The following is a 21631-nucleotide window of genomic DNA, read 5'->3' as shown; positions in this document are numbered from 1 at the left end:
TTAGCTCAGCCTTTTAAATTCTGTAGTTATTTTAACATTTTGGCTTTTTATTGTGTTAAAGGTTTTTATTTATTTGTTATTTATTTGCAATATTTGAATACTGCTCCATATCAAAAACAGATTTCGGAATGGTGACAGTTTTCTGGTTTTAAGTTGCTGAACACTGCCTTGATAGGATTTTTTTCTGGAAATAAGGAGGTATATAAATGTTAATAAAATAAATAATAAGAAACTGGCTGTCCTCCTTAATGCTAATATCTGTGACAAATGGCCCATTCATCTAAGGGCCTGACCAGCACTGTAAAACTGTTTCTAGGGCACCCAATGGATACACAGAAAGTTTTAACTGTTTGCAAAGGCAAGGTTTAAATTGGTCATCCTACTCTGAGGCTCAGTGGTAGAGCACTGTCATGTTTCCTTCGTGCTCTCCTTTGCAATCAACGCACTCCAGGAAACAAGGCTTCGAGTTACACTACTTTATTAGTTAATGACTAGCTTCTTGACAAATGCAGATTTTAGGAACCTCTCAGATTGCAATGAAACAGTTAATCCACACATCTACGAATATAAATAGAGGAGACGAAGTGGAAATTAGAGAAGTTGCCAGCAGTCTGGACAAGAATTTCTCTGCCAGATTTTCACTGCAGGGATGCCCCTCCCTTAGGGTGGCTCCCTCCTACACTGGCTTCCATGAGGGGCCAACCTGGCGGAGCGTCTGAGCCCTGCCCCTATCTTTTCCCATTTCGCTGTGTGATGGACCCCTCAAGTCACACCCCTCACTCTCCTCCTCCTCCGAAACCTGGGTTCTCATGGTGGAGGAAAGGGGGAGCCATTCAGACTGTGCCACCTGTGTGTCAAGGTCTTGGGAAGAAAGTCTCGCCATATCTGGGCTCTCTAGGGAGGTTGCCTCCCTCTGTTTTGGTTGTTCCCATTCTGATGCCGAATATGAGCTGCCAGACAGCTCCACACGCTCAGATGCATTCCTGACAAGCACCTGCTTTGCATTCAATAGGCCCCAGGTTCAGTCCCTGGCATCTCCAGGTAGGGCAGGAAAAAATCCTACCTGAAACCCTGGAGAGCTGCTGCCAGTCAGTGCCAACATCACCAGGCTAGATGGATCCAGGGTCTGACTCAGCTCCTGAAGTTCCTATTTACCTTTCTTTGTGCGCTCTTGGGCTCCAATGCCCTCAGTGGTTTTTTTGAGACCCGTATTAATGCGCGCCTGGACATAACTGTAGGGCATGTGCCTGTGCCCTTGAAGCTGCAGCTGCTGCTTGGTTGAAAGAAGTCGGTTGCGGATGGCTTCATTTTGTTTCTCCAGGTCCCGAACTTTTTCCTGCAGCTGCTCGATCACTTCCTCCATCTCTACATCCTGGCCCAGCCGCTTGGGGCCGCCACTGAGCTGTTCGGCTTTTTTCTTGTCGTTAACAAGCCGTATTAACTTGGTGGCCATCCTACAGGGAGTTGAGGGGTGAACAACATACATAAGATGGAAGGCCGGCGGGCGGGGGGAGATCAGCATAAAAAGCGTTCTGTTGAAAGGAACATAATCACTGTGAAGACTTCAGTACAAAACCTGAATAATAAATTTCAGGTTTTGATATAACTATTACTGCCTGTGAAGAAGTCTTTGAAGATAATTGAAACCACTGGGTAGCAATCTGCTTTATAGCACTGACAAATAACAGTTTCCTAAGGCTTATCATTTAAAGTTTAGTAAAGAGGGAGGGACGCATATTTACTCCATATGCTGCTCAAATTTGGAACGCATGACCTTCCCAAGGAACTCTGCATGCTGTTAAGGATAGTTACAGATTGGGGATGTGGTGGGGCCACGTATAAAAGCTACAGATCCATATGATATTAAGCTATCCGACGCATGCTTACAATATGTAACACATTCCATTGATGTAGTGCTTCCAGTTTGAGTGCAAGAGTGGAAAGGGGGATGGGGTGGAAACCCACACATCTCAGTTCCAAAAACAAGTAGGTGGGCAGGCTCAAAGAGGCAGGCTCTTAATGGCTCATGTCGCCTTGCTACATCTTATGGTTAGCAAATAATACCAACGTGCTTAAGAGAGGTTTAACAGTTAGCCGGGGGATATAATTGGATGCAGGAGGCATGGTTTTCATCTAGCTTTAAAAGGATACAAATTTTGCTTTTGGCATCTCAAGAGTTGTACCTTTTGATTTCTCTTAGTTTTGATAAACATGGAGAAGCCAGAACAAAAGGCAGAGAGGGCACCATGGGGGTGATGTAATATACAAGAACAGAAAACACTTCCAGCAATGAATTTGGGGGTAGCGGGGAGAAACTTGGCATACAAAGAAAGAAAAGGTGGCTTTGATGGAGGAGAGAAGTTCAAGACTTTACAAAATTGGTCGCACATCTTCAAGAGCTGCATCTACTTTACAGGGAGGCGTTTTTTTAATTTTTTTTTGCAGAGGTCCAGACGGGAGACTGAAAATAGAGACACACTTCATTTGTCTAAAAGGGCTTCCTTTCTTTTAGTACAGTATACTCAGAAGCTTTTTACTAAAAAGAACAAAAGAGTACGTGTGGGAGGAGAACCTTAATAGTTTCGAGATGTCACAGAACAAGTAACTTGCCTGTAAGCTATGGTCTAAAATGTGCAGTAGAAACACAGGAAATCGGTTTACGAAGGGAGGGCACATAAAAGTCAATTGCGGTAGTGGACAAAGATGGTAAAAGCCCAATGACATTACAGGCAGGATGCTGCATCCTATATCACACAGCTGCTAGTCCATAAGAGGTGAAGAATGTAAACAGCTCAGGTAACAAGAGAGGGCCCATCACAATCATTACCATGAATTGCCATTTCCTGTGCCCGTTCCTAGAGATGTCTGATCTACCCACGGTCATGCATGCCTTAGTTACATCCCATTTGGACTACTGTCACATGCTCTGTGTAGGGCTGCCTTTGAAAACTGTTCAGAAACTTCAGCTGGTCCAAAATGCTGTGGCCAGACTGTTAACCAGGCCTGGTTACAGAGCGCACGCAACTCCCTTGTTATAACAGCTTCACTGGCTACCAGTCTGTTTCTGGGCAGAATTCAAAGTGCTGGTTATGACCTATCAAGCCCTATATGGCTTGGGACCAGGCTACCTGAAAGACTGCCCTCTTTCATATGAGCCTGCCCAGTTCTTAAGATCTTCTGGGGAAGCCCTTCTTTTGAGACCGCTGCCTTCAGAGGCAGTTTTGGTGGCAACGTGACAGAGGGCCTCCTTGGTGGCTGCTCCCTGGCTGTGGAACTCCCACAAGGCTAGGTTCGCTCCCTCTCTGCTGTCCTTCTGCTGGCAGGCAAAGAACACTTTATTCAAGCGGGCCTTTCATGTGTTAGCAGGTCTGTTGGATTGGAGACTCTTTTTACTCTGTTATTGTTGTGGTTTTAATTGTTTTTAATCATGTTAATGTATTAGTTTTATTATTGTTTTTATCAAGTTTTATTAGTGATCGTAAGCTGCCTTGAGTGCCATTTTTGGTAGAATGGTGGGCTAGAAGTCAAACAAATAAATAATTGCATGATAGGGTACGTTCACCCTGTTGTTTTTTGCTTTAGAAGCAATGTTTCGGAGGAGCACAAGGAAATCGGACCTTTTAATTTTATCCTCTTGCTTATGTGCATGTTGCTTAAGTAAGATGTTCTCATCGTGCAAGCGAAGGTACCGGTCTTCCAGCTCTTCGTGGCTGAGGCGTGAAACAGCTTGCCGAGCCTTCACATTCTGGGTGGCTGATGGCTCTATGGAAGAGAAAGAAACTGACACAAAGGCACCAATTTTTCTATGGCTTACAAACATCCTGAAGTTGCTGAACACAACTGCTCTGGCATTTTTGGCTAGAGTAGCCAAGCTGGGAAGGATGGGGGTTTCAGTCCAGCACATCTGGAGAGCACCAGGTTGGCGAATGTTGGGTTAGAGGGTTGGAATCACAGCAGGGGAGACCCAGGTTCAAATCTCTCCTCAGCCATAAAGCTTCATGGGTGACCTTGGATCAGGTATTATTTGTCTAACCAACTTGTAGGAACAAAGTGTGAGGACCATGGATGTTTTTCTAAGCTCCTTGGAGGTTGGGCAGGACAAAAGGAAGAGTTACAAGCATCCTAAAATGTCTAAATATGGATTCGAGTTTTGCAATCGCTCTGTAATTTGTGTACCTACAGTTTCTAAGAAGAAATGTCTTGCTCTCTTTTTCTGCAATGGTCAACAAAGAACTCAGGCTGTATAAATAGACCAGTGAATTTAGCAAAATAGCTAACCATGCAGTAAGTTGTATTGACTTCCTACACTTGGCAACATTATTCCTTTTCTGAAAAGGGTCTGTGAGTGGTTCGGCGCAGGGTTACATACAGCCATTAAAAATGGTGTAAAGAGGCACAAAATCCTGAACATCCACCTTCTTGATTTCAGCTCAAGTTTTCCTTGCTCTGATCCTGACCAAATCTAGGATCCTCCTGGGCTTCTCACACACCCCTTCCTCCAGGGATGACTTTTGTCCTGTCTGCAGTGCTTTATCAACTCTCTGCTGGATCACCTATTTTTAGTCACTGATTATGTATTTATTTTTAAAAATATCCTGCATTCAAGCTAAATAATACCTAAAGTGATTTACAACAGATTCTATAACTCTATATTGAGTTGATTCTATAACTCTATAAAAAAAAAGTTGGGGGTAGTAGTCGTTTATATTGAGTTATAGAAAACGACTACTACCCCCAACTTTTTTTTATTAAAACAATTAAATGTTTTCTGCCCTTTAGTGTATCTGCCTTCACTGCCAATTACAAATTATTATTACAAATTAAGACACCAACAATCATTCATATATATAGAGAGAGAGAGAAAGAGAGAGAGAGAGCGTGCGCGCGTGAGCAACAGCAGATGAAAAAGTTTGTAAACAAACCCTAGGGACATCCAAAACCTGACCGGATGGAATAAATTAAGTTTTTAGGGTTTTCTTAAGAACAAATAAGAGGGGGCCATACATATCTCCCTGGAGAGGAGAGTTCCAAAAGGATGGAATCAGCATAGAAAATGTGTCTAAGAGAGCCTAAGAGAGATGCTGGGGGAGCATGATGTTAAAGCCTTGTTAGTTCTGCCACTGCTGGTGCTGTATTTACTAGCTTGTGACAAGCTCAGGAAAAATAGCATTGTGCCCCCACCCCCCACAAAGTAGAGATGTAAGTCTCATTCACGGGGGCGGGGGTGTTCTCTTCATGTAAGCTGGATGAAATGTAGCTCCTGACTCATCTTTTGGTGGTAGGGCAGTTATGAATGGAAGCAGAGCCCTGCTGGATCAGACCAAAGGCCTGCCTAGTCATAAATACATAAGAAGAGCAGTACTGGATCAGACCAAGGGTCCATCTAGTCAAGCATTCTGTTCACAGTGGCCAACCAGCTGCCCACAGGAAACCCACAACCAGGACATGAGTGCAACAGTACCCTCCCGCCCGTGGTCCCAGCAACTGGTGTACATAGGCATACACTCTGATACTGGAGATAACATATAGCCATCAGGACTAGTAGCCACTGATAGCCTTCTCCTCCAGGAATTTGTCTAACCCCCTTTTAAAGCCATCCAAATTGGTGACCATCACTACATCTTGTGGTAGTTCAGCATTCTGTTTCCACAGTGGCCAACCAGATTCATCTGGTTGTTAACAGAAAAGCTGGGGGTGGGGGTAAGGAAAGACACACTGAGTTAGAAGCCTTTTCACAATGCTCTGCTGTTTCTTAGGGCCTGTGGCAAACCCAGGGGAAACAGTCCCCCACCAGGAAGTATGCTCCCATGCAGCACCACAAGTAAATCCATTAACATCTGATCAGGGTGCCAATGCGTGCTTTTCAGACTATATGCTGGGGCTGGTAACTTCTTCGGTCCCATGGGCTGAATTCAGTTTTGGAGAAGCTGTCAGGAGGCACATTCCTGTGGCGGGCAGGGCCAAGGGCAAAAAGTGCGGGGCAAAAAATAATAAACACCAGCATATTGTAGTTTAAAGCTCTTATTGCCAGTAACTCAGCCTCTGGAGAGGCATTTCAACCTTTTTGAATGGAGAAACACTGCATGAAATTTGGGAAACCACCAAAAGATCGATGGTTGGGGGAAAAAGGGTGGGCCCATGGGAAGGGGGCACAGACATCTTGGGAACTCCAGGGGGGGCAGATTGGGACCCCAGGAAGGCTGGATTTGGCCCCCAAGTCTGAGGTTCCCCACACCACTCTATACTATCCAGAGTGTTATGAAGCCCTCTGTTCCATAAGTCCCATTTTCTTAACCCTCTGTGTGAATTTATCCAGAGAACCATTCTATAATATAAGCATTTCAAGGAGCCAAATGATCAAAATGCGTAATAGGTGGTACAGACCATGTAGCCCTCCGAAATTCAGGCCTACATCTCTCACTGGTAGGTCCTCCGATGTTTCGTCAGCTGCAGCAGACATGGCTGAGCTGTGGATGACAAAGCACAAATGATTTATTTCTCTGTCTATAACGTAAATGGTAAAATCAAAGTAAATTGCAAATTGCCTGAGATAAAATTAAAGAGAAAGGTAATGACAGATTCTTGTAGAACTCTTTTACCCCCTCCCCACCACACACAGACTTCAACACTGTGGGCATAATCAACATCCATTTGAAAAGTTACTTTACGCATAATCATATTCCTTCCTCTAGACAGGCGCCTATAATTTATGTTTAAATGTAGATTTTAACGGTCTAACTCCAGATACACATGCTCATGTACAACGTACTTCTAAACAATCAAAACGACAATGTGGATGCAAGGATCTGAACTAAAATATGCTGAAAATAATACCCAGGTGCTTCAGTGAGTTGGTTTGCATGAAATGCTAACCATAGTTTAGCATTATGAGAATGAGCCATGAAGCTGGCTTGTTTGGATAAAGCACAGTTAAGATTAACCACAGTTTAGGGTGGGGACAACATGTTAAGCTACTATTAATCTACTTCCGAACACCTTGTGGTGCAAAGGAAGAAAATAAGGGCTGGGGAGTGTACAAGCCTGAAGCCTACTGCAGCTCCTTATTGTCATGTAAAACTGTGGTTTAGCATCACATCAAACTCCCCCATGAGTTTGGACTTAAATTACTGTTTTTTATTTATTTTTTCAAACAGGGAGTCATTTCAGTTTCAGTAGGCTAGACAAAATTCTCAGCAAAGTTTAAAGGAAAGCTCCTTGGATACATTCAGGATTAATTTGAGAAAAAAAAGTTTTAAGAACATTTATTTTGTGGGTGCGTGTGTGTCTTATTATGAGGTTTACCTCATTACCTTATCCTGTTTTCCGACCTTGGTTTGCTGGTTCACCCAAACCACAGTTTGAATGTTAAGATGTGATGGCAAGTTAGAGTTTGACCAAAAAAAAGTTATCAATCAAGCAGTTCATGCAAGGAGGATGGGACAGAGTGAGTTTGCAACCACAGAGTTTATGTGTGATTTTGTGTTACATCTGAACAACCCAGAGAGCACGCAGAGAAAGGCAACTGAAACACTAGGTTGGTGGAACAGACTGAGGCTGCTGCAGGTACTGTACTCTTCAATATATTCATGCTTTTAAAGGCACACACTCATTCCTCAGGGTTGGGATCTGTCAACGCCACAAACAAGTTAAGTTATAGCTACATGCTACGGACAAAGATAACAGAAAAGAAAGAAACTCTAGGGCAATGGTGCAGAACCTCATTCAGCCCGAGAGTCGAATTCCATTTCAGAAAAGCTTTTTTTTTTTGGGGGGGGACACATTCCAGTGGTGGGTGGAGCTGAAAGCAAAGGGGGCAGAGCCAAAATACAAAAAAAAATACCAGCATATTTTAGTTTCAAGCTCGCACTGCCATTGACTATACCTTGGAGAGGCATTCCGACCTTTTTGAACAGGGAAAAACCTACATAAATGCTGGGAAAGTGCCAAACAATTGGTGGTTGGGGAAAAGTGGGGGGGGGCAACCCCCACTCCAATCTGCAATTAGGCTTGGAAAATTCCTTCCATTAGAGCCAATGGATTTTTTTTTTGGCCAGCCTGTTTTTGTCTAACCTTATTCCACACAGATGGTTCTCAAGGCAAGGACCCTCCTTAAAACAACTTGTTCAACTTAAAACCGCTACTGCTAATAAGCTTTCAGGAGTCTACAATTTTTGTCTGCCCTTTCTGGCCATGCCAAAAGTTATACTTGCCAGCTCCTAGACACCATGTGAGCAAGCCCACTCCCACCCCTGCTGGTTTTCCCCAAATTGGGCCCTGAACACCTTCAAGCAGCTGTGTTCAACTCCCTCCCTGCCCTTCCAGAGGGAAGTATGGGCAAGTTGTGTGTCCCTGCCTGAAGGTGCACTGAGCGCTTTCAGGCAGAAGCATCCAATGTTGTCTGGGCTGCCTTTCCTGACTGGAGCAGGAAAGACTAGGGGTGGGATGGGGACAGGTTTGCTGGTTTTGCTTTGCTTGCCCAAGCCAAGGTGTGGCAGAGCATCTGTATTGGCCCCAGGAGCGTAGCCAAGTCATTTATAGTGTTAGAGGGGCCTAGAGATCCATAATGCTTGCTTAAGTTCATTATTGGTGCAATTCCCTTGTTAGTAAGCCTCTGAGCATGTGCAGATGAGTCAAAAGGTCAATAACAGCCCCAGAACATTCCATACTAATGAATGCTAGAAGGCCACATCAGGCTGTGCCTGGGAAAAGAAGCTATGTGTTTATGCTGAGATACAGGTGACTGTGATGAGAACATAGTGCTGTTAGTCTAAGCTGGGAATGAACGCTAGGGGCGCTTGCTGCTGTTATGATGCCTTACTGCTAACATGTATTGTATAAAACCCATTGTACCCGATGGCTCTTGGTTCAGAGAAGCTGTCTGATCCAACCATTGGGTACACCTGTGTGCTGTAAGTTACCCAATAAAGTCCCCTTGTAAATAAACCTTTGAATCTGATTTATCACTATCTTGGCACCTCTAACCTAAGAGTTCAGTGCCCATGGCCAGGACAACACAGCATCTGCTTTGAATGCAGAACGTCCCAGGTTCAATCCCTGGTATCTCCAGGTAGGACTGGAAAAATGTCTGCCTGAAATCCTGGAGAGCCACTGCTGCCTGTCAGTGTTCAGTGTTGACAATATTGGGCTGGATGGACCAATAGTCTGACTCAGTAGAAGGCAGGTTCCTATGTTGCGTAAAGCTTTCCAGATGCCTTGGCCATGCACCTGGGCCGAACAGCCCCCAGCTGTACTCTAAATTATCAGCTATCTCCCTAGCAGTTGTGTAGAGATTGCTACACAACTTCTAGGAGGACCACTGCAGCTTCATAAAAGGAAGGCTGGCCACTCATCACACTTGTCAGAAGGTGGTACCACACTTTCAACGGCGAGTGGAATTACTGAAGCCCGTAAGTATTATATGGAAAGCAAACCCATGACTGACAAAACAGAGATCAGCATGAAAAAGACATCAAGAGATGGAGGCTGCAATCCTATGCACACTTATTGGGGAATTAGACCCACTGAATATTTGTGGGTGGGGGGACTTACTGCGGAGTAAACATGCTAGGGTTGCACTATAAGCTGATGATTAGAAGTCTTTGAACTTAAGTGATCTTTTGCAAGCTATGATCTCTCACTCAGCTCCTGAAGCATGGGTATAATAATAATGACCTATCTTACAGACTGTGAAAAAGCACTATATAAATGCCAAGTATTATTATGAATATTATTATTATTATTCATTCTTATTCATCATTGATCTTACAAAAGAGTAAGCCCCAGTGAACACTGGGACTTACTTCCAAGTAACCATGGACAGGATTGCATTGTCAATTAAACACATGGATTTTAATTAATTGGTTATACCTGCAAAAAGCTGCATGTAAATAAAACAATCATTTTGAAAGCGAAAAAGTAGCAATTTTAATTTTATTTTAGACAATGCCTGTATGTGCCAAAGCAGGTGTCTTCTTGGAAGAAGCACTGGCCTAGTTCAGATATAACACTAAACTATGGTTGAGCATTACAACAATGAGCTCTGGAAGCCTGTTCCATACAAGGATAGAGACTGAAAGCTTCCACCGTTGGTTTTGGATAAACAGCAGTTCCCCCTTATGCCTTACCTTGGAAAAAACTTGTTTTAGTCTAACTGTAGCAACCAGGATCTGAAACCACAGTTTGAGCCTGGTTCGCTTGAACTAACCACAGTTTCCCAAATTTGGGAAACTGCAGAATATGGAGGGGGTTCCATATAGCCATCACATCCAATAGCCAAACACAATTTTAATAGATTGACTAAGGATTAAATCCTATTTGTTTACTTGGGGACATGTCATACGTATAGGATTGCACTGTAAATGCCATACAATTAATCAGATAGCCCTGCAATCCTGTGCACACTTACTTGGGAGTAAACTCCATTGAACGCAATGGAATTTACTTCTGAGGAAACAAATAGGATTACACTGCACAATTTTTAAAAACCGAGAGGCAAGACTGATTTTAAATAATATGATGACAGAACTATGCCAGTCCTCTCTTTTGGTAACCCCTGACATCAGACACACACACATGGTTCGCAAGATCAAATAAACCATGGCGTTTGGCAGGCACCATTTACCTAATCGGTTGCCTAGGCATGGCTTTGAATATGTCATCCAAATACAGGTAGCACGGCTTGTTTGAGGGGGAAACAACCCTCGAATAACGCATGGCCTTTGTAGGGTTACCTGGGTGGGTAATGGCAGCCAGCATGCATTGCTGATTAAAATAAGCCACCATGACAAGCCACTTATTTGATTGTGTGAACCGGCCCACAGTGGGTGGCAGAGGAGAGGTTGTTTTCTATTGTGGTACCCCATTGCCTCCTCAGGAATCTCACCTTGACTGGGTCGCACGACAGAACAACCCATCATGGGTAACAAGCCACAGTGGGTTGTCATGTTGTCCGAACCCAGACCGCTTCCCACAGCATGGCCTATTTTGGGGCAACAAGCCACCGTGACAACCCATGGCTTGTTCTAGGGGCTGTTCAACCCGTGATGGGTTGGCACTTTGTCCGAACCTGGCAGAGCCAACCCACTGTGGTATACCCACTGACGATTGGGTATACAGCAGCATCCCCTCTCCCCGCTGCTAATCCTGATTGTGCCCACCTGTGCTGCCTCAAGCCTCCCTTGTCAGTGACTGCCCCTCCAACGAATGCCAAACGGCTCTTTGGCATTTGCTGGGGCTGTCACTCATTTGCTAACCCCCCCTTTTTTGTCCCCAAGAAATTTTTTTTTTTTTTTGAAGGGGTGGTGGTCTTTCAGAGGTGTTCAAGTGTGCACTTAAGGCTGTCCAATATGTATAGCCTTGCTTGTCAATGCCCTTGTATGTTTCAGCTGTCAAAGGGAATTAAGTGCAGTAGGGCACATACAAGGAAATTGACAAGGAGAGATGGCTAATTTATGCACAGTTGACAGTGACAGGTTGGAAAAGGGAGAAGTTTGGGAGACGTTCACAAAAAGGGAGTAGGGACAATATCACCCACTTAGCAAGTTGATCCTCTGAGTTTTAAGTGATTAACTGACACTTGTCAGTGTACTGTTTCCATTCAACTCAAGCATATCACGCACATACGTTCTGATTACATTTGATCATATATACATATATCCATGTAGGACACACACGCACATATAATTTATTTATATAAATTATATATATAATTTACACACACATATCACAATACATGTTTATGCACACATCCACACGTTGATTGCGTGTCTGGAACACATACAGGTATACACACATATATACACACTCTCACACACATTATATAACATATATATACACACACATTATATAACATATATATACACACACATCACACACACATTCCGATTATATTTGATCATACATACATATATCTAGCCCCTTCATGGATCACTGCCTTGTTGTGGTGAAGGGGCTTGCGTAACTCAGTGAAGCCATAAGCTATGCCGTGCAGGGCCACCCAAGACGGACAGGTCATGGCAGAGAGTTCTGACAAAATGTGGTCCACTGGAGAAGGAAATGGCAACCCACTCCAGTATTCTTGCCAAGAAAACCCCATGGAACGTATCACAAGGCTAAAAGATATGACGCCGGAAGATGAGCCCCTCAGGTTGGAAGGTGTCCAATATACTACTGGGGAAGAGCAGAGGGTATTTCCAAGTAGCGCCAGAAAGAGTGAAGCGGCTGGGCCAAAGCCGAAAGGACACTCAGCTGTGGATGTGTCTGGTGGTGAAAAGAAAATCCGATGCTGTAAAGAACAATATTGTTTAGGAACCTGGAATGTCAGATCAATGAATCAAGGTAAGCTGGAGGTGGTCAAACATGAGATGGCAAGTTTGAACATCGACATCTTGGGAATCAGCGAACTCAAATGGACAGGCATGGGCGAATTTAATTCAGGTGACCATCATATATACTATTGTGGGCAAGAATCCCTTAGAAGAAATGGAGTAGCACTCATAGTCAACAAAAGGGTGGGAAAAGCAGTACTGGGGTACAATCTTAAAAATGATAGAATGATCTCAGTACGAATCCAAGGCAAACCATTCAACATCACAGTAATTCAAGTCTATGCCCCAACCACTGAGGCCGAAGAAGCTGAGGTTGATCGGTTCTATGAAGACCTACAACACCTTCTAGAACTAACACCAAAAAAAGATGTCCTCTTCATCATAGGGGATTGGAATGCTAAAGTAGGAAGTCAAGAAATCACCGGGATAACAGGCAGGCATGGCCTTGGTGTACAAAATGAAGCAGGACAAAAGCTAATAGAGTTTTGCCAAGAGAACATGCTGATCATAGCAAACACTCTTTTCCAACAGCACAAGAGGCGACTCTACACATGGACGTCACCAGATGGTCAATATCGAAATCAGATTGATTATGTCCTTTGCAGCCAAAGATGGAGAAGCTCCATACAGTCAGTAAAAACAAGACCTGGAGCTGACTGTGGCTCAGATCATGAGCTGCTTCTTGCAAAATTTCAGCTTAAATTGAAGAACGTCGGGAAAACCACTAAACCGTTCAGGTATAACCTAAATCATATCCCTGATGAATATACAGTGGAGGTGAGGAATAGATTTCAGGGATTAGACCTGACAGACAGAGTGCCTGAGGAACTATGGACAGAGGTCTGTAACATTGTTCAGGAGGCAGCAACTCAATCCATCCCAAAGAAAAAAAAATGCAAGAAAGCAAAGTGGCTGTCTGATGAGGCTTTACAAGTAGCTGAGGAAAGAAGGGAAGCAAAAAGCAAGGGAGAAAGGGGAAGATATACCCAACTGAATGCAGAGTTCCAGAGAAAAGCAAGGAGAGACAAGAAGGCCTTCTTAAATGAACAATGCAAAGAAATCGAGGAAAACAACAGAATGGGAAAGACTAGAGATCTCTTCAAGAAAATTGGAGATCTCAAGGGAACGTTTTGTGCAAAGACGGGCATGATAAAGGACAAAGAAGGCAGGGACCTAACAGAAGCAGATGAGATTAAGAAGAGGTGGCAAGAATACACAGAAGAACTATACAGGAAAGATCTGAATGTCCCTGATAGCCATGATAGTGCGGTCACTGAACTTGAGCCGGACATCCTAGAGAGTGAAGTCAAGTGGGCCTTAGGAAGCATTAGTAACAACAAAGCTAGCGGAGATGACAGTATTCCAGCCGAGCTATTTAAAATCCTAAAAGATGATGCTGTTAAAGTGCTGCATTCAATATGCCAACAAATCTGGAACACTCAACAGTGGCCACAAGACTGGAAAAGGTCAGTTTACATTCCAATTCCAAAGAAGGGCAACGCCAAATTGCGCTCATTTCACATGCCAGCAAGGTGATGCTCAAAATCCTACAAGCTAGGCTTCAGCAGTATGCAAACCGAGAACTACCGGAAGTACAAGCTGGGTTTAGAAGAGGCAGAGGAACTAGAGATCAAATCGCCAACATTCGCTGCATCATGGAGAAAGCAAGAGAATTCCAGAAAAACGTCTATTTCTGCTTCATTGACTACGCTAAAGCCTTTGATTGTGTGGATCACAACAAACTGTGGCAAATTCTTAAAGTGATGGGAGTACCAGACCACCTTACCCGTCTCCTGAGAAACCTGTACGAGGGTCAAGAAGCAACAGTCAGAACCAGACATGGAACAACCGATTGGTTCAAAATTGGGAAAGGAGTACGACAAGGCTGCATATTGTCACCCTGCTTATTTAACTTATATGCAGAGTACATCATGAGAAATGCCGGGTTGGATGAATCACAGGTCGGAATTAAGATTGCTGGGAGAATTATCAACAACCTCCGATATGCAGACGATACCAACCTAATGGCAGAAAGCGAAGAGGATCTCAAGAGCCTCTTGTTGAGGGTGAAAGAGGAGAGTGCAAAAGCTGGTTTGAAACTCAACATTAAAAAAACTAAGATCATGGCATCTGGCCCCATCACTTCATGGCATATAGAAGGGGAAGAAATGGAAGCAGTGACAGATTTTACTTTCTTGGGCTCCAAGATCACCGCAGACGGTGACTGTAGCCATGAAATTAAAAGACGCTTGCTTCTTGGGAGGAAAGCTATGGCCAACCTAGACAGCATAGTAAGAAGCAGAGACATCACCTTGCCGACAAAGGTCCGTCTAATCAAAGCTATGGTTTTCCCAGAAGTAATGTATGGCTGTGAGAGCTGGACTATAAGGAAGGCTGAGCGCCGAAGAATTGATGCTTTCGAACTGTGGTGCTGGAGAAGACTCTTACGAATCCCCTGGACTGCAAGGAGGTCAAATCAGTCCATCCTAAAGGAAATCAACCCTGAGTGCTCATTAGAAGGACAGATAATGAAGCTGAAGCTCCAATATTTTGGCCACCTAATGCGAAGAGAAAACTCCCTGGAAAAGACCCTGATGCTGGGAAAGACTGAAGGCAAAAGGAGAAGGGGACGGCAGAGGATGAGATGGCTAGATAGCATCACCGATGCAATTAATATGAACTTGAGCACACTCCGGGAGAGAGCGCAGGACAGGAAGGCCTGGCGTGCTATGGTCCATGGGGTCACGAAGAGTCGGACACGACTGAACAACAACAACAACAACATATATCTAGGTAGCACACACTAGTATACACACACACATATATATATCTCACATACATATGTATACACACATCCACACATTGATGACATGTATGTGTATGTAACACATACAGCTACACACACACACACATACACTCTCTCTCACACACATTATATAACATATACACATATACATCACACACACACACTCCGATTGCATTTGATCATACATGCATAGATCTAGGTAGCACGCACAAGTATACACACACACACACATCGCTCTCTCTCTCACATCATATCACACATACATATGTATACACACATCCACACATTGATGACATGTATGTGTATGTAACACATACAGCTACACACACACACACACTCTCTCTCTCTCACACACATTATATAACGTATACACACATACACATCACACACACACACTCCGATTGCATTTGATCATACATGCATATATCTAGGTAGCACACACAAGTATACACACACACACATATCTCTCTCTCACATATCACACATACATATGTATACACACATCCACACATTGTTGACATGTATGTGTATGTAACACATACAGCTACACACACACACATACACTCTCTCTCACACACATTATATAATGTATACACACACACACACACACACACACATCACACACACACACACTCCAATTGCATTTGATCATACATGCATATAACTATGTAGCACACACAAGTACATACACACACACATATATATATATCTCACATATCACACATACATATGTATACACACATCCACACATTGATGACATGTACAGTATGGGTATGTCACACATACAGCTACACACACACACACACACACGCACACACTCTCTCACATACATTATATAATGTATACACACATACACATCACACACACACACTCCAATTGCATTTGATCATACATGCATATATCTATGTAGCACACAAAAGTATTTACACACACACATATATATATCACACATACATATGAATACACACATCCACACATCGATGACATGTATGTGTATGTAACACACACAGCTACACACATGCACTCGCTCTCACACACATTATATAACACATACACATCACACACACACACTCCGATTGCATTTGATCATACATGCCTATATCTATGTAGCACACACAAGTATTTACACACACACACACATCTCACATACATATGAATACACACATCCACACATCGATGACATGTATGCGTATGTAACACACACAGCTACACACACGCACTCTCTCTCACACACATTATATAACACATACACATCACACACACACACTCCGATTACATTTGAACATACATGCCTATATCTATGTAGCACACACAAGTATTTACACACACATCTCACATACATATGAATACACACATCCACACATCGATGACATGTATGCGTATGTAACACACACAGCTACACACACGCACTCGCTCTCACACACATTATATAGCACATACACATCACACACACATACTCCGATTACATTTGATCATACATGCCTATATCTATGTAGCACACACAAATATTTACACACACACATCTCACATACATATGAATACACACATCCACACATCGATGACATGTATGTGTATGTAACACACACAGCTACACACATGCACTCGCTCTCACACACATTATATAACACATACACATCACACACACACACTCCGATTGCATTTGATCATACATGCCTATATCTATGTAGCACACACAAGTATTTACACACACACACACACATCTCACATACATATGAATACACACATCCACACATCGATGACATGTATGCGTATGTAACACACACAGCTACACACACGCACTCTCTCTCACACACATTATATAACACATACACATCACACACACACACTCCGATTACATTTGAACATACATGCCTATATCTATGTAGCACACACAAGTATTTACACACACATCTCACATACATATGAATACACACATCCACACATCGATGACATGTATGCGTATGTAACACACACAGCTACACACACGCACTCGCTCTCACACACATTATATAGCACATACACATCACACACACATACTCCGATTACATTTGATCATACATGCCTATATCTATGTAGCACACACAAGTATTTACACACACACCTCACATACATATGAATACACACATCCGCACATCGATGACATGTATGCGTATGTAACACACACAGCTACACACACGCACTCCCTCTCACACACATTATATAGCACACAGATAGATACACTCGTTTCACACGCATGTCCTGGTGACGTTTGATTGTCTTACGCCCTGGGAGCCGCCCCAGAACCGCTGGTCGAAGGGCGGCAGGGAAATCCTCCAAAGAGATCAGCGGCGCGCTCCGCACGCAGCTGAACAGGTCCCCCGGTGCCAACAACGAGGCCACAGACGGACTCCCGGCGAGAGATGCGCGGAGAGAGCGGCCTGCCCGGCTGCCTGCTCCCCGCGGTCTCCTCAGGAGCAGCCGCGCAGACACCGGCCCCACTCCCTCGGCCCCGGCCCCCGGCCCCCGGCCTACCCGCGCACTCACCGCCGCCCAGGCCCCCTCCGGTTCTTCTCCGCCCTCTCCGCATCCTACGTTAGCAACCGCCGCCGTTGCTACCCCTCCAAAGCCACTTCCGCCCTCAGCCAAGGAAGAGGAGCTGGTTTCCGACTTCTCCCGGAGCCTGCTGGGAATTGGAGTTCGTGGAAGGAGGATCCCCGCGCTCAGCTCACCGGGCGCGAAGCGAACGACTCGGCTTACTTCGCCGACGGCGGCTGCGCGCTGCCTCTCGGGAGTTGTGGTCCGCGGGGGACCCAGCGAAGTTGCCTGTGCGGTGAGTATGCGCGACTTCGAGGAGGCTGGCTGGTTTTACCAGGAAGGAAGGAGCTTGCTCCTTTTTCGCTGGCGGGCCTTTTGCATGTGAAGCGCTTGCAGCGGCAGCAGCGTGATGAAGAGGAGAGGCGCAGGGGAAAGAGAGAAGGATGCCAAGGTAAATCATAATCCTGATGAAAGACACCAAGATCGAACACAGGTGGGAATAGGGGCATCTTTGCAGCACCCCCCTGTCCCCTTACGCACAAGAATTAGTTCCTACACGTGTCTGAACAGTGCAACCCTAGGCATGTTTACTTTGATGTAAGCCCTGCTGACTAACACTGCAATCCTGTGCATGATTACTTGGAAGTAAGCCCCACTGAGAGTGCCCATGAGCCTGAGGTTCGACACCCCTGATGTGCAAGAAGGACTGCTAGCTCTGAGTTGGAGCTTTGGGACATTTTTTTTTTGGCGGGAGGGAAGGGAGAAGTTTTTATTTATGGTTGTTTCATAGCTGTCTTGAACATTTTGTCCAGTGCTTCCATCCTTGCTTCTCAGACCACTTCTTGGTGCTTATTTTATTTATTTATTTATTTATTTATTGCATTTATACCCCGCCTTTTTTCCTCTTGCAAGGAACCCAAGGCGGCTTACATTATCCTCCTCCTCTCCGTTTTATCCTCACAACAACCACCCTGTGAGGTGGGTTGGGCTGAGAGTCTGTGACTGGCCCAAAGTCACCCAGTGAGCTTCCATGGCCGAGTGGGGACTAGAACCCGGTTCTCCCAGCTCCTAGTCCAACACTCTTGCCACTACACCACACTGGCTCTAAATTGCTTAGCAGTTTGCCTTTCCTTTGTCTATATGGCCTGGTTAAAACTTAATGGGAAACCGTGGTTTACCATTACGTAAACAAGCATACACAATGTTTGTGCTCGCAAGTCCTCCCTTTTCCTCTTTCACATGCCAGAGGAGGAGACTGGAAGCATCCAGTTTCAATCAAACTAAAGTTCCCAGTTACGTCCATAGCAGGGGTAGGCAACCTGGTGCCCTCCAGATGTTTTGAGCTACAACTCTCATAAGCCCCAACCAACATGGCCTCTGATGAGGGATTATGGAAGTTGTAGTCCAAAACATCTGGAGGGCACCATGTTGCCAGCACTGGTGTCTAGCCTTCCCCTCCAGAGCTTTTGGATGACATAATTCCTGACTATTGGCCATTCTGGCTGGGGTAATAGGAGTTGTAGTTCAACAGCATCTGGAGGGCACAATGTTGGGGAAGGTTCTGAAACCATGGTCTGATTGTGGCTTGTTCCCTCTAACCATGGCCTTAGGTAAATAAGGCCATGGTTAGGTAAATAAGGCCATGGTCCTCTCAGGCCCTCCATAAAACTATGTAGGTACTGCTGAAAAGGTTAGAAACGTCTCAGGATGCAAAAATTTTATTTATGGAAAGTCTAATGCATATTTTGGCTTTAAAAATTAAATGAGAGGCCGAAACACATTGGGCTTTACATACATAAAATGCCTCCTCAGTTGCTGTGCTCATCAAGAGATATCTTCTTGGCGGTACCCAAGATTTTGGAGGTTTGGTACATCATGGCTTGGAATTAGGCCTTTAGTGTCATAGCATCCATTATCTGGAACTCCATGCCACTCAGAATGAGGCAGGTGCCAACCCTCCTGGGTTTTCAGTGGCTACTAAAAGCATACCTTTTCCAACAAGCATTCCAAGGAAGGTAATCTTGTCCTCTGTACATTGCTTAGAAATTTCTTTAATATAAGTGTGACAAAATCACTCCATGTGGAGTCTATATTAATGTTCATATGTGTTTGCTGTGTTAAATAGAACCCAGGTAAGTTAGGGTGAACTGCTTGGTAGAGAGTGAGTGAAAGGTGGGAGGGGCGTGTGTGGAGACGGAGTTTATGGAAAGCAGGCAGTTAGTGGGTTAGATAAGGCCTTAGGGTTTGATGAAGCTACATTTAGATAGTGGGGTTGTGGGCATAGGAGTTAGAAGGGGTGGAATAGGCAGGGTAGGATCAAGAACTGAGTGATTAATTATGAGTTACAACATCTCATGTATTACATAAACTTTAATTTTTTGTTTTTAAATTATTAAATCCCACCCGTCTTGTTAATCTTTCTGTGCTCCCGATAGTGTTCATATTTCTGGGTTGTTGTCCTGGTTGGGTAAAGGGAACCAATTAGGCCTACTGGGTGTTTCTTTTAGCTGGTGAATTTAGGGGCTGAAGCTTGTGGGACAGTGAGGACAGCTGTCCCAAAGCGGAGGCAGATGGACCTGAGGGTAGGTTATGTCACAAATAAATGAGTCATAAATATCATTAAATAAATAAGATAATGGCTGCCATGGTGGGCATGGGTGACCACAAAGCACTCCTTTCCCAGAAGGCAAGCTGTTGAGAACACAAGAAAGCTAACTTGCACAAGAACCTAAGTACAAGGCAGACGTGAGGTCTGAGCTGCAATACCACTCTTTTGAACCCAAATAAAGATGGTGCTGATGGAGAGCCCTCCGCTTTGTAGCATGCCAGCCTTCCAGGTTTTTTTTTTTTAATCGTTTTTAAAAAACCTAATAATTGAAATAAAAATCAAGAGGGGCAGGGAGCCTGGCGGACATCAAGGGAGGTGTTGGGGCTACCACATTGGAGGCCCCAGAAGTATAAAGTCCTGCATTAGATGGACCAATGGCCTGACTCCAGTAGAGACTGGTGGCTCAGAGTTTGGTGGGGCTGTGAATCCATTCCGAGTTTCAGTCAGAACCAGCCAAAACTCGAAAGGAGCTATCCAGTGTGTGGAACCTATTTTGGGGATAGGGTTAAGCCCCTTGGATAGGTTCTTTTGGAGTTCTGGCTGGTTCTGATTGAAACCCGGAATGGATGCACAGCCCCATTGAAATCGGAGCCACCAACCTCCACTGTCTGACTCTGTGTAAGTCAGCTTTACATGTACTCCTCCCAGTCTTCTGTGTGACTGATCCCTCTCTGTCTTCCCCAGCATAAATTACCCTCGTGTTACGATTTTTTGTCAAGGGAAGTTGTGGAGATGCTTCTGTCAATGGAAATTGTCCGGTGGGATAAGGCCTGATGCCACGTTATTGGCCCCAAACGCTATTAATGAGACAGCTCATTGAGAAATAGTGTCTGTCCGATGTAATGCATCGCGTATGTGTTAGAAATCCGGTGCACAGATTCGGGGGGGAGGAGGAAAGGGAACTGGGAGGGGGACGAAATGCAAGATGGAGAGCGTGGCAAATGTTCTGTGCTTTAAAATTCATCACACCGACGCTAGATCAAATTGCCCCAGCTGTTAATGCTGGGACCATTACAGTAATGGCCTCTGCAAATGAAGGAGAACCAACACACACACACACTTTATTACCAGAGGGGTAATTTTCTCTTCATCTGTAATAGCAGCACAGCCTCGTATTGATCAGCCCATCAAGATTCTAATCCTCTGTAAAATTACTTGTTATAACTGAAAATGTGTTAATCCAAATCAGCCAGTGTCCCGACTTTCTGCTTGCTATTGAATACAGGCCATTAGATGGTTTATTTTTCATGATTTAAGGCCTTTAAACATTGATAACAGTTGGATCTTCTTTTGCGGGAACGGGCTCTTAATCTTTGCTTATAGCCCAAGGATGTCTTATGGTCTTAAACAGAACATCACCCGCTTAATTAAGGAGCA

General features: G+C 44.3%; 2 protein-coding genes across 17 annotated transcripts in view; one reads left to right on the top strand and one right to left on the bottom strand.

Annotated features, from left to right (window-relative positions):
• The window catches only part of RPGRIP1L (RPGRIP1 like), a 108456-nt gene extending 90705 nt beyond the window's left edge, over positions 1 to 17751 (bottom strand). For 13 of the 16 annotated variants that reach the window (XR_014784725.1, XR_014784722.1, XR_014784724.1 and 10 more), the window contains exons 1-4: positions 17656 to 17751; positions 6385 to 6467; positions 3618 to 3762; positions 1156 to 1532 (exon numbers count right to left, since the gene is read on the bottom strand). Coding sequence is in view for 11 of the 16 variants with exons in the window: in XM_084812904.1 (XP_084669030.1) it covers positions 1156 to 1532; positions 3618 to 3762; positions 6385 to 6460 (598 nt within the window). In the remaining 5 variants the exon portion in view is untranslated. Of the gene's footprint in view, positions 1 to 1155; positions 1533 to 3617; positions 3763 to 6384; positions 6468 to 17643 lie in introns of all 16 variants that reach the window. The other 3 variants (XM_084812906.1, XM_084812909.1, XM_084812908.1) reach the window with 3 other exon arrangements.
• Positions 17274 to 21631, top strand: part of FTO (FTO alpha-ketoglutarate dependent dioxygenase) — a 366765-nt gene continuing 362407 nt past the window's right edge. Inside the window, exons 1-2 of the mRNA XM_084812875.1 lie at positions 17274 to 17285; positions 17404 to 18097. Coding sequence (XP_084669001.1) covers positions 17274 to 17285; positions 17404 to 18097 — 706 coding nt within the window. The remainder of the gene's footprint in view (positions 17286 to 17403; positions 18098 to 21631) is intronic.

The sequence above is a fragment of the Heloderma suspectum genome, chromosome 8 (genome assembly GCF_057233095.1).
Source record: "Heloderma suspectum isolate Gila_16-S chromosome 8, 16-S_ref, whole genome shotgun sequence".
NCBI classification, from domain to species: Eukaryota; Metazoa; Chordata; class Lepidosauria; order Squamata; family Helodermatidae; genus Heloderma; species Heloderma suspectum.
Note: the sequence above shows the minus strand (reverse complement) of the source record. Positions and strands in the feature narration are given on the sequence as shown.